At 31.5% G+C, this 12522-nt stretch overlaps 1 protein-coding gene and 1 long non-coding RNA gene across 15 annotated transcripts in view; both read left to right on the top strand.

Annotated features, from left to right (window-relative positions):
* Positions 1 to 12522, top strand: part of LOC139775437 (uncharacterized) — a 110535-nt gene that overhangs the window by 55547 nt on the left and 42466 nt on the right. For 11 of the 14 annotated variants that reach the window (XM_071711414.1, XM_071711415.1, XM_071711413.1 and 8 more), the window contains 2 exons: positions 1915 to 2017; positions 5010 to 5069. In XM_071711414.1, the coding sequence (XP_071567515.1) occupies positions 1915 to 2017; positions 5010 to 5069 (163 nt within the window). The remainder of the gene's footprint in view (positions 1 to 1914; positions 2018 to 5009; positions 5070 to 12522) is intronic. The other 3 variants (XM_071711418.1, XM_071711422.1, XM_071711421.1) reach the window with 2 other exon arrangements.
* LOC139775442 (uncharacterized) lies at positions 6396 to 8284 on the top strand. Its single transcript, XR_011718829.1, has 2 exons — positions 6396 to 7969; positions 8069 to 8284. It is a non-coding gene; the product is annotated as an uncharacterized lncRNA (long non-coding RNA).

Genomic DNA, 12522 nt, shown 5'->3' with positions numbered 1-12522 from the left:
ATAACTTCTCTATTGAATCCCTTGGCTCGTGCAATAGAAGTTCAGGTAGACATAGGGCATAGGTACAGAAAAATCTGGATGTCTTTTCATACACGAGTAAAATCATATTTTATTCGCCAGCTCAATATTGCGATTAAACTTGTGAGGAATGCCATTTCATTCTTAATTTGGAAAGCTAATTGCCACACATCTGTATTAAATCTAAGAAAAGACGATGCTCCTAGATTTAGTAGAATGTTGAACAAGTTCATCTTCAATATCCTTTTGTAATATATGCAAGATAAAATATCATTTTTCTTTACAAATGGAAAAGGCTTTTTAATTCTGCCTAAAGGTGTCTTCTAAATGTCGGTTTTGGTATTCCAAATCGCCTACAGCATTCATTGAATCTATAATTCCTTTTCTTATATGACTCAATCGTCTTTTCCATTTTTTTATTCCACTTTCTTTATTCCATTGACCATATTTTCTTTTATCTATGCTGAGATAAAAACTAATTTTAGTTTTTTTTTCCTATATTTTCTAATAATTTAAAACAGATTTTAATTATTTATAAATAATAAAAACCTTTTCTTCATAGATTATCAAATATAACCTACTTATAACGTAATCTACACGTGATAAGCTAAATAGGGTAAACTCGGGTAAGATGGCCAACCCATGTTCATTCGATGTTTCATGGCAAGCTAGATTGAAAGAACATAGGTTGGCCATCTTTCCCGTATGGCCATGTTACCCGAGTTTACTCTATCTATATGATTAATGAACGTATTAAGCATGAATTGTCAAATCGTGTCAGTACGATTTAAAACACTTCATGGTGGTATGATTTAAGAAACATGAAACAAATTTGGTAAAAATATTAATTTAATTTTTATAATAATTAATTGGAGAAAAATGTTATTTACGGTCCGGATTAGATCTTAGCAGCCTAATAATAATATTGAGTGAATTTTGTGTATTTTTCCCATACACAGTAAACTGCGCGTCGATTTTTTGTCGGTCTTTAAAATACAGCTCTTTGTTGGCTGAATAAGGATGCTTATTAGCACAAAAATTTAAATTGATTATTATCGATTTAAGTATATAGATTTACTGTTCCAACAAGGAGCTGTGGTTTAAAGAGCGATAAAAAATCGGCGCACAGTTTACTGAGTTTGGGAAAAGTATACAATATTAGAGAGAGTCCAGTCCGAACTGTAAATGGCATTTTTATCTAATTAATTGCCTACATACATAAAATAAATGTAAAATGTTCTACAATAAATCTATTTTTATGAAAACATAAGAATGTAGAATAAAACTGCATGTTAAATTATTATTAGTTACATAAATAAAGAAGTTAAATTGGTAAAAAATTTTATTATTCGTACCTAATTTTCAAAAATGTTTATAATACGCACAAGTTATATAAGGCATAATTTGGGAATTTTTTGTTTATATTTTTCATAGCTCATTCATTTCATATTTTTACCATTAAATGTCGATTATATTTAGAGATAAGAAAGAAATTGATAAGGTATGATTTAGGTGACCAGTATGTATTAAACAACTCTTCCTTAATAAATTTTAGTATTACTCACAAGGAACGATCCCCAATTCGGAAATTCAAAAAATTATGAAACTTGGCAACGCACAGAGGATGTCCTGATATATAATAAGCTATTTTTCTGACTGCCCGAATTTACTCTGAAGGGACAAAATCAACCTATTTTTCGTTTTTGTTTTATTGTTCACCAACAAAGAAGGAAATAGGACAAAATTTTATGGAGGAAATTTATTTCTTTTAATGAGTACCGATTAGAAAAATAGGGGATCTTTCCCTTGTCAATACGCCTATATTTACATACAATTGTATAGAGTATTTCTATCATGATTTTTAAAAACATATTGTTTGTTAATTATATGTTACAGCAGCTTCATTCGGAATACAGGAGCACGTACACATGGCACGAGTACACAGGACCGCATCAGGAGCACACAGTTATACGACGTGCGCCGCAGCCGCCACCGTCGAGTAAGTGCAGTAATTACGAATTACGACACAATAGAATTGTTATTTTCGTTGTATTTAGCGAACATTAATCCTAAACAGAATAAAATAGCTTGTTCGCCGGCAGAAAACGTAAGAAATTTTACTAATACGTGTAACAATGACGTGATACTTCACACGCGATATAGCAATGAGTTCTTATAATCGTAAAGTTTTAAAATTTATTTATTAAACTACTAGTTATATTTAATGTATAATTTTCCAAATGGAAAGATGCATTGATAATTTGATAAATGTATCGTGAGGTATATTTAAAAATTAAGAAAGGTTTGTAAGAATCGGAGAATCTATACATTCATACTGTTTAGGCTTGATACATTAGAGAACTCACATTCACTCGAGCGTGAATCGGCCGATCTCTGTATCGATTCTGTTTTACACATACATACATAAGTTATTTTTTATTTTCATACCTCAGTCGTCATTTATAATCGGGAAAGAGAAAATGTTCATGCCAATGCTCCCGGGAGCGTTCTATTCGCTGAGAAAACTTTTTACTTTTTTTCTCCGTACATTAGTCTCTTACTAGTGTCTTTAATGATTTCGTTTATTCGTATTACTCATATTATTAACGCACTCGCTCTCCATCACATTCCGTTCACTTCATATACACACCATATTATCGCGATTTTATTACGATATATACAATACATTATTTTTTATGTAACATATATATATGCATAGACTGTCCTATACAACTTGCGATTTTAATGGCAGACTCTCTGATGAGTTCGGAATTGATTTCTTTTAAACTGAGGTGCCTCGACATTTTTAAGTTATAAGCAATTGATAAAGAAAAGTTTGTCGCAAATTACGTTTTAAGAAATCGCAGAAGATATCCATTAATCAATCAATTTCAAGTGAGCTTTACGTTAATAAAATTTTAATTTGGACCTTACACATTAAACATGTTATTGAAAATCGAAAAGTTGTATTAAATAATGATATCGCTTGATGTTGTCACTATGAAAAAATCGACTTCAAATTCGCAAGAAATCTGTCGTTAAAATTAAAATCACGAGTTGTGGGACGATCCTATTTCCATTTCGATATTGTATATGTCATGATATATTTTTAGAGCGGCGCATTACGGTACATATTGTCATATACCTGTTCTCTCGATGTTATTCTTATTTTGCCCTATTACTGATGTCTTTGTGTGAACGCTTATAAGTCAGAGTAGATATGCATTTTTACCTGCCGGTAAAAAGAACGTGGATTCGTTCCCGGCCCATCTTTCGGAGACAGCTGCACTGAGAGAAATGTTTTGTTGAAACAACCAAATTTTGTTACTGTAACAAAATTTGGTTGTTTCAACAAAACATTTCTCTCAGTGCAGCTGTCGATCAGATCGGTGGAACTCCCCTCGCGTTTCCACTCGATCGAGTGTCTTGGTAACGCACGATTAAGCGCAAAAATGTGGTTCTTGGCCTTGTTCAAAGCTGTGTTTGCAGATAACTCGTTTGCATAAAAATTTCTAATAGGTTTTTAAATATCTCTTTACATTTCCATAATATAATAATAAACGTAAAATATACAGCTTAGTTTAATTGATTGTAATTGATACATTTGTGTATTTATAATATTTAGTATATGCATAGCATTGAATTTTGATGTAAATATTTAAAGCTGAAAATTAGATTAAGGATAATGACGTTATAATAAGGATAATTACAATGTGCAAGAAAAGTTTGAATATAAATTCCTCTAATTCTTGCTTGGAATTCATATGATTCAAGGAATCTCGAGAATTTATTTGAAAACATAAAGCGCTTCTGAGCAACAGTAGGAAGAAACGGTGTATACAGGAATCAAAATTTGCTTTGTATTATATAGTACCTAATCTGAACTAACAGCTAATTTAATTTGAGATTTCCGTGTTTACTTCAATTTACATTGAAATGGAAAGGGACAGATGTTATATATAACTATCTTATTATCCTCATATTGTCGTTATTAGTAGTAATTTTTACATTACTTATATTATATTACTTATAATCTATAAAAAATATATAAATATTTATAAATTATAAAAAATATATATAATAAAAAGTAAGGATAATGGAATTTCTTAGTCAAGGCCAATAACTGCGAATATTATTGCCGTGTCAGAATCCATTTCCACTGATCGTCGATTTCTCAGCTAGCTGTCGCTCGAATTTAATCGTTCACGATCTCGCACGATCTTCCACGACCTCGTTTCGCGTAAGGCAATTTGGCCGCAATAAATTCCGCGCCATTGGCTTTTCCATCTTCCCGGTCGCTCCTGAAAAATGAAATAAACCCGACATGTATCGTGGACGATTGAACTCCGTTCTCCCCACCCGTGTGATTTTTAGTCGCAGGCGATTTTTTTCTTCCTTTTTTTCACGCAGGTTGATAGATTTAACTTATCTGTAGTGTCGCCAGAGAGAGAGAGGAGAGAGAGAGAGTGGCGTTGTGATGTTTGGCTTTTATGTTATCAAAGATGAAAGAAGAGATTAGGATTTAACAAACTTAATCGACATCGTATACGATTATAAAACACCAGAATACATACGTGAATCTTAATTGATTGTAAAAATCTCTCTGTGAGTTAGGCGGAAAATATTATTATGTTAGGTATTATGTTTCATTGTGATATATATGTATATATACCATCACTTATTCACGATATCATTGGAGATTTAGAAGAAGTATCTCGTACCCGCCGACTTTTCAAGAAATTTCAACGGAAACCATCTAGTTCTCCTTTTGTTCATCGAGTACGAAAAAAGTGAATCATTGTTTTTACTTTAATTTTTAATTTGTTGTCGATATCTCACGCTAGGGATCACATGATCGATTATGATGGAGAGTCAGTCGATCAAGCGAAAAAAACGAGCATTAAAGAGGGCAGGGAGGGGGGAGGGAAAGAAAAGTAAGACAAGGAAAACAAAAGAGAGAACGCGGTGCCAGCTGCGAATTTTGATTGCAGCGAAGCAACCAAGCGCGAAGCTACAATCGGCCAAGTCAACAGAGGATGAGAACAGCGAAGGTAAGACGAATGATTCGGAGTTACGCAAATGCCCAGGTTTTATTTCGATTTATTTTCGCTCACTCTCTGAAGAAAGTCGCCCCTCCCCCTCCCCTCTCCTTGCCCTGATGCTACTGTTTGTATCTGCCATTAATTTGCTAACAAAAAGGCTTGTAGCTGAATGTCAACATTATCGAACAACCATATTTACCTCAAAATTCAAGTCAAATTGATTAAAATTCATATTTTATGTATACAGGATCTGTCGTATAATAACTGTGTAACACTTTTTTTGCAAGCATCGGGTAAAACTAAACAGGAAAGTCTTGTAATGTTTTGCGATTTTTCACTATTAATGGGAAATTAATTAATAAAGATCTGTCAATATCTGTCAATGAGCGTGCATCCGTGCGATTCAGCGACGTATATAAGCGCACAGCTGTATAAAGTTGTCTTCTTCCCTCCCTATTAAAAATCTAGTTACAACTATTATTATTTATTTGGTGATTGTTTGGTAGTGTTTGATGGGCCGTTCCCAACGATTACTGGTCAAAATTGTAATTAATAACACGGAAAAGTTGCGTGAAATTCACTCCCCCTTCTATAAAATTTAACTTTCCAGATTATAATCATAACTATTAGCATTTGTTTGGTGGTCGTTTACTGACGTTTGGTAATTCTTTCCTGATGATTGAGCGTAAAAATTGTAAATGATAACATGGTAAAAAGACGTGACGTATGCATGTGAAGTTAGTCCCATCTTTACTAAAATTCGACGCTCTCTGATATGTAATCAGAGAACTGCAAGCATTCATTTGGTGATTATTTATTGACGTTTCTTAATGTATTCTACAGTCTTAATGTATTTACAGTCTGAAAAGTTGAATTTTATAAGGGGGGAGGGGCTAACTTTACATGCAAATATTTTTTTTGCGTTCTTAATTATAGTTTTTATCACTAATCGGGAATAGACTACCACCAAATGAATAATAATAGTTGTAACTGGATTTTCAGTAGTAGAGGAGTCAACTTCATACGATTGCTTCGTCACTAAATTGCACGCTCATTGGCAGACCTTTATTAATTAATTTCTCATTAATTACTGCGAAAATTACAAAACGGAGAACTTTTCTATTCAGTTTCACACGCTGTATCTGCTTGCAAAAGCTGTTACACTCACTGAGAGAAACAACCAAATTTTGTTACTGTAACAAAATTTGGTTGTTTCAACAAAACATTTCTCTCAGTGTTTATTAGTTGACAGCCTGTACATATATAAAAATATGTCTTTACAATACTGTATTATTTATATGTATTATATATTGCTTATATATTATCTGTATATTTTAAATAGGATGCTCTAGACATAATCGCGAATATATAATTATTTATAGCATTTCTATTTCTGGAAAAATATGAACAATGAAGAATTAATTAAAAGTATTGAGTTGTTATAAAAGTTCTCTCGGTTTGTTTGTAATTTCTTTTCGATATTACAATTTAAATATTTGAACGTTTCTGACAAACAAAAAGTTCAAATATTTGAAGACTCAAGAAACACTAAGCTCTGTTCGATTCTATAGAAAAGTTTTAACGAGTTTATGTAAAAACCAATAGAAATTTTCGAACGATTTAATACTGTTAATACTTTAATAGATAAATTAACTATAGGTGCCGTAGAAAATTACATTTCCTTAACTGTTTTATTCTTTTTTTTTAATGCTTACATTCATCTAATGCGATGCTCCTCTAACATCGACTTTCACATATAATAATGGTCATTACGTATTTCAATTTGAAAATAATCATTAATAACTCACGTAAATGCGATCATTATGACGCCATTATCAATTAGTCGAACTTTCCATTTCGCTTGATAGAACGAAAGGCTTAACTATTCCTTTGCGTGAATTTGTTTTATAAATTTAATTTTAATTTGCTTGCGAAAAAACATTTTTTATATTTCGCCTCTATAAATTTTATCGATAAATCTCATTTACCGGATAAAGTTTCGATTTTTCAAATGTAGAATCAATCGATGAACAGCTAGTGACGTTTAGGGTATGAACGACGTATCGCAAGATATTTCGTTTTTGCATATCTTACTTCGACAATCTTTGTGAATTATTCGTCATGATAAACTGCTATTTGCCTGCACGCGCGAAAGTCGCGCGAATCATGCCTAAAAGTAAACCGAGCCTATTATCATTCCGGCGAGAGCTGCGATTAATCAGAATAATGTTCGTGAAATAATGGAATTCAGGACGTATATACATCATGATACACATAAACGCGATCGTAATAATATTATTACTGGAAGTAAACATATATATATTATGCATAATATGAATAAATATCTAAACTCTTCAACAGTAGGGGAGACCGGGGCTAAAAAGTCTACGGGGTAAATACGTCTAATCAAATATCTCGGAACCTGTATATTGTGCGAACTCGCTATTAACATTGTAAACGCTGCTTATAGTACCCATGTGACCCCCCCCCCAACGGAGTTTCGGCAGGTTACTTGCCGTGTTATGATTTTTACGAGGGCAAACGTGTTTTCGAAAGATGAAAGTTACATTTTCTGCGCGTGGAAATTTTGTAATATCTGCAATAATATTTGCTCTCCAAATCTCGAGGTACGTGATTATAAAGAGTAATGCATGCTGAACACGAATCCAGTGTAGTTTTTTCATTATCGTTGATGTCTAATATTTCGTGGGCGATCAAACCTGAAATTTGTGTTTGGGGCTAATCGGTCAGTAAGCAGTCCGGGTGCATTTCCAAGGCATTTTCGGGTTCACTGCATATGGAATATGGATGAGACGGGAATTACAACCGTTCAGACACCGAATAGAGTCATCGGACGTCGAGGAGTGAAACAAGTCGGGCGAGTGACTTCTGCGGAAAGAGGAACCCTCGTAACTATTTTTTAATAATGTTTCGCATAAAAATTTTAAATAACGTTTTATATTTTTCTCTTAAAAAACAATTATTGCATGTATCCTATTATTTTTTAGGATTAGATGTACGTATATGTATTGAAAATGCAGTGCAGACTGTTATACCCCGGCATTTTTGAGATTTCAATTTTTCCACCGTTGTCGTTTTTGCTCTATACCGGTTAAACAAAGCGACGTAGACAAAAATTTCCTATATAAATTTTGTAGCTAAAGGTTCACTCTTTACAGTGGTATACCACTTTTAACTACAATTATTTATTTTGTTGTTAAAAATCGGCACCGAAAAAAAACGGACTGTTTAGCCCCGGTCTCCCCTACTCTTATTTTTTACTCATTAAGCTAAATTCTTTTTTCGAGCTTTAATTCTATATTGCTAAAGTTGATTTTTGCGTTGTCTTTGCCATCAGAATCTAGAATAACAGAATTTTCTATCATATTCTCTCGTATTCTATGAAGAATATTCACTTATCAATTACTGTATCGCAGTGATAAATGTAACATTCAATTTTATTTCTATGTCAAATATCGGATATAGTTTTTCGTGATCGATTAATCACAGTCATTTGTGAGACTAACGATGAAACTAAACATATTTTTCAATAAATACACATATATACTTAATGTAAACATGTAAACATGTATATTGTGCGAAATGTTACGATCTTTTCTAACAAGTCTTTCATGGCGAGATATTTTTCTAGAACGAAAACATCTCTTTCTCTCGATGATTCAGAATTCGGAGGAATAACAACTCGAGATGCTTTGCTCCTTTGGCAATAAAACTCACTTGAAAACTTAAAACACTAAAGATATTTATTTGTTACTAACTAATCTATTGCTATAAAATAAAATTGGCAGCATATTACTCTAGTAGAAATTGAATCTAATATGTAACTGTGATGAGCTCCGACTGTGAGCTAATAAAGTTGTATGATACATCACCGCTGTCTAACTTTTCTAGTTAATGATGAAGTAATATAATTCTTACTTTTTCGAGTAATTATATAAATAATACTATTTGGTACCTATATAGTTAAAACTAACTACAACTAGACATAAAAAGCAAAACAATTTTTTAAATTTCAGATTATTTTTTATCAAGAGTATTTAAACTGATGAGATCATTACTGGTAAAAAAATATTTATTGCAATGTATTTATAATTAATATCTGTAATTAAGATTGATCAGATGCTATAGATAATGACTAGATAGTTTTTTTAGGAAAGAAAATAGTTTCACTTTTTTTACACACACTTAATGATGTAATGAATTAGCTAAATAAATAATATTGAAATTAATTATTTACTAAAAACTTTTTTAATAATTTACAACATAACATAACAATGGCACATTTAAACTTTAGATTATTTAAATTTTATTATCTAACATACTAATATACTAATGATATTTTGTTATTAGCTATTGTAAGTAAAATTACCAAAATAAAAATAATATCTAGTTCTTTACAAAGTATTAACTAATTGTAAGTAATTAGTATGCATTTTAACAAACTTATCGCATATAATAATCATCTAATATAAATCTCACTTTTAATTATATAATTAATAAGTAACATTAAAATAAAGGAAATATTGTGGAATCATGCCTAATGTTTGTAAAATACAGTTCTTTAATTTATTTTTAATGAGATGTATTAACTAAATAATTATAAAAATTCTCAGAATTTATTGTAGATATCCACTCAGTTAATAGTATGTAAAGTAGCTTTCTTTTGCACTTTTTATATTTTTCTTATTTTTTCTAATTAATAATGAAATTCATGTAGAAGAAATTAAAAATGGTATTACTAATTTTTATTGATTATGCTACTATTAGGTAGCTGCTAGAAAGATTTTTATCAAATAATATAAGAGTTCTTTATTCGTTAATTTAAAAATGCTATTGGTGGAATAACATAAAAATTCTGAAAATTTTTGTGGAAAAAAATAAACATTTTCCGGATAAATTTGAAAATAATTTTTTAGTTTGAAAAAAAAAAGATTTATAATTCAACTATCAAAAATTAAGTTGCAGAAGCATAGCATAGCACAAAAATAGTATAGTTTAACATGGAATTTTTGAGTTTGTTTTTATTCGACTGTGCACAATTGAGTCGCATTATGGATAATGGTGGAAGGATGTCTTAATATTTGTACACGTAACTTTAAAATTTGCATAACAACGCAGTGCTACCATATTTGATGTATGATGATTAAACAACAGCTCGCGAATAATTGATTGTAAATTCTAGCTAGTAGAATCTCTGATTTAAAAATATGTAGCCTATACTACCTATAGTCACTATCTTTGAAATCAGATTGGTTAGTTCAATTTCTACTTGAGTAGTAACATATATAACATATATCTAATCAAATAAAGACTCATTTTTCGTCATTCGATTGGGCTGTCGATTTTTAGCTGCTTTGAACTTTAGACAGTCGCAGGATTCTTTTAAAACATTTAAAGATTCTGCTCTAGAATATACATTGTTTAATGTATAACTTGCCGTAAAAGAAGGTACTGTTTTTAAGTCATTATAATATTATATTGTAGATAATTTTTCAGATTTTTTAAATCTATCATGTACATTAATGATACATTAATATTTACAGATTTTAAAAATTACTAATTAAAGATTGCAAAATTATATAAAATTCAAAATGATCAATACGATAGCATTAACTAGATTATTTTTGCGTATATTGATTTGCATCAAACTTGGTATTTATAGATTTTGCTGATTACAAATTATAGATTAAAATTATGAATTTAAAACGGCAGTTTCAATATGGTAATTTGAAATATTTGAAAATTTGAATTATTATTAGTTCTATGTATGTTCTATGTATGTTCTATGTGAAATATGTTCGAAATGTTAAATCCGTGATTTTTAAATTAATACAGGTTTCTACTGTGTAAAATGTATGTGTCTCACGAACTTTTCTCATTCAGGCCCTTTGATATTTTTGCTATGTTACTATATGTATGTAACATTATTATAAAATATGGTAAACCTGGCGTTAAGGGGACCCACCTCCGATGACCTTGAATTTGACATATATTGTCAAGGACACCCTCCCGAGTAACATGCAAGTGATTTTAGTCGGGGGTCGCTTTTTATTAAAAAGTTATAAACAAAAAAAGTTTGAAAAATATAGCAGCTATTTTGAGTATTGGAAGGTATAAATGACTAATATATATGTTGAAATAGTTCACGCATACACTTTCCACGCGAACCTAGGTTCACCCCACCCCCCCCCCTGCTTTCGGGGGAGGTGCGGTAGCCCCTCCCTCGCTTACGTGTGTACTGTTTATGCACACACACATAAATAATACGTCAATTGTGTGTGCCCATACACACGTGTGTGTGCCCTGCTTTAACGAAAATCACAACTTTTATAAAGCAGGGCATACACACGTGTGTGTGTGCCCTGCTTTAACGAAAATATTCTGTGTCGGAAATATATGAAGAATTTCAAACGTAAACAAACAGGGACTGCCGCACTTACCACGCGAAACGAGAAGCCACATGGGTTCGTGGCGCGCTTTACAAACTCGTTTAGATAGAGGTGGTATTAAACAAGATAAGTTAGTCAATCATCTGTGTGAATATTTGTGGCGATATACAATAAACGAGCTTGTAAAGCGCGCCACGAACCTGTGACAACTCGTCTCGCGTGAAAAGTGTATGCGTGAACTATTTCAACATATATATTAGTCATTTATGCCTTCCAATACTCAAAATAGCTGCTATATTTTTCAAACTTTATTTGTTAATAACTTTTTAATAAAAAGCGACCCCCGACTAAAATCACTTGCATATGTTACTCGGGAGGGTGTCCTTGACAATATATGTCAAATTCAAGGTCATCGGAGGTGGGTCCCCTTAACGCCAGGTTTACCTAAAATATTTCATAAAATTATATATTTATATACTTAAATATTATATATAATACATTTATCATGTCATTGCAACATTATTATTGTATCTTCTTTTTAATAATAATAATAATAATTTTTTTATAGTCTTATAATTATTGTAGGTATGATATATGTATAAACAAAACTATCAGTCTCGACAACGTGGGTCGCATATGACCCATGTGGCCTGAATAGAAAGTTAATTCTTAGATATTAAGCTTTGTCTGAGCTAAAAAAAAGCATTTCTTTTTCATAAGACAGTAGAGACATAATGTCTCTGCAGTCTTCTAAACCTTGCGTAAAATATAAAAATACGTTCGTGAGTCAAACAATGTCCTTGATTTTTCAAGACAAACGTCATTCAAGTTGAAAGCGTTAAATTCCACGTGGAATTCATCGCGGTCACAAATCATCGGTTATCTCGCTCTCACAATCTATGTCAAAATATCTCTATCTTTTGTGGCCGACTTATCCGATATGAAGTGGTGTACAATACATATATACATATATACATACATAAATATATACCTACACATTACACATACATGCATACATATATACATTCATTACACATACAGACATTATGCAT

The sequence above is a fragment of the Temnothorax nylanderi genome, unplaced genomic scaffold (assembly GCF_030848795.1).
Source record: "Temnothorax nylanderi isolate EJ_2023f unplaced genomic scaffold, tnyl_v1.0 TNYL_tig0098_pilon, whole genome shotgun sequence".
NCBI lineage: Eukaryota > Metazoa > Arthropoda > Insecta > Hymenoptera > Formicidae > Temnothorax > Temnothorax nylanderi.
Note: the sequence above shows the minus strand (reverse complement) of the source record. Positions and strands in the feature narration are given on the sequence as shown.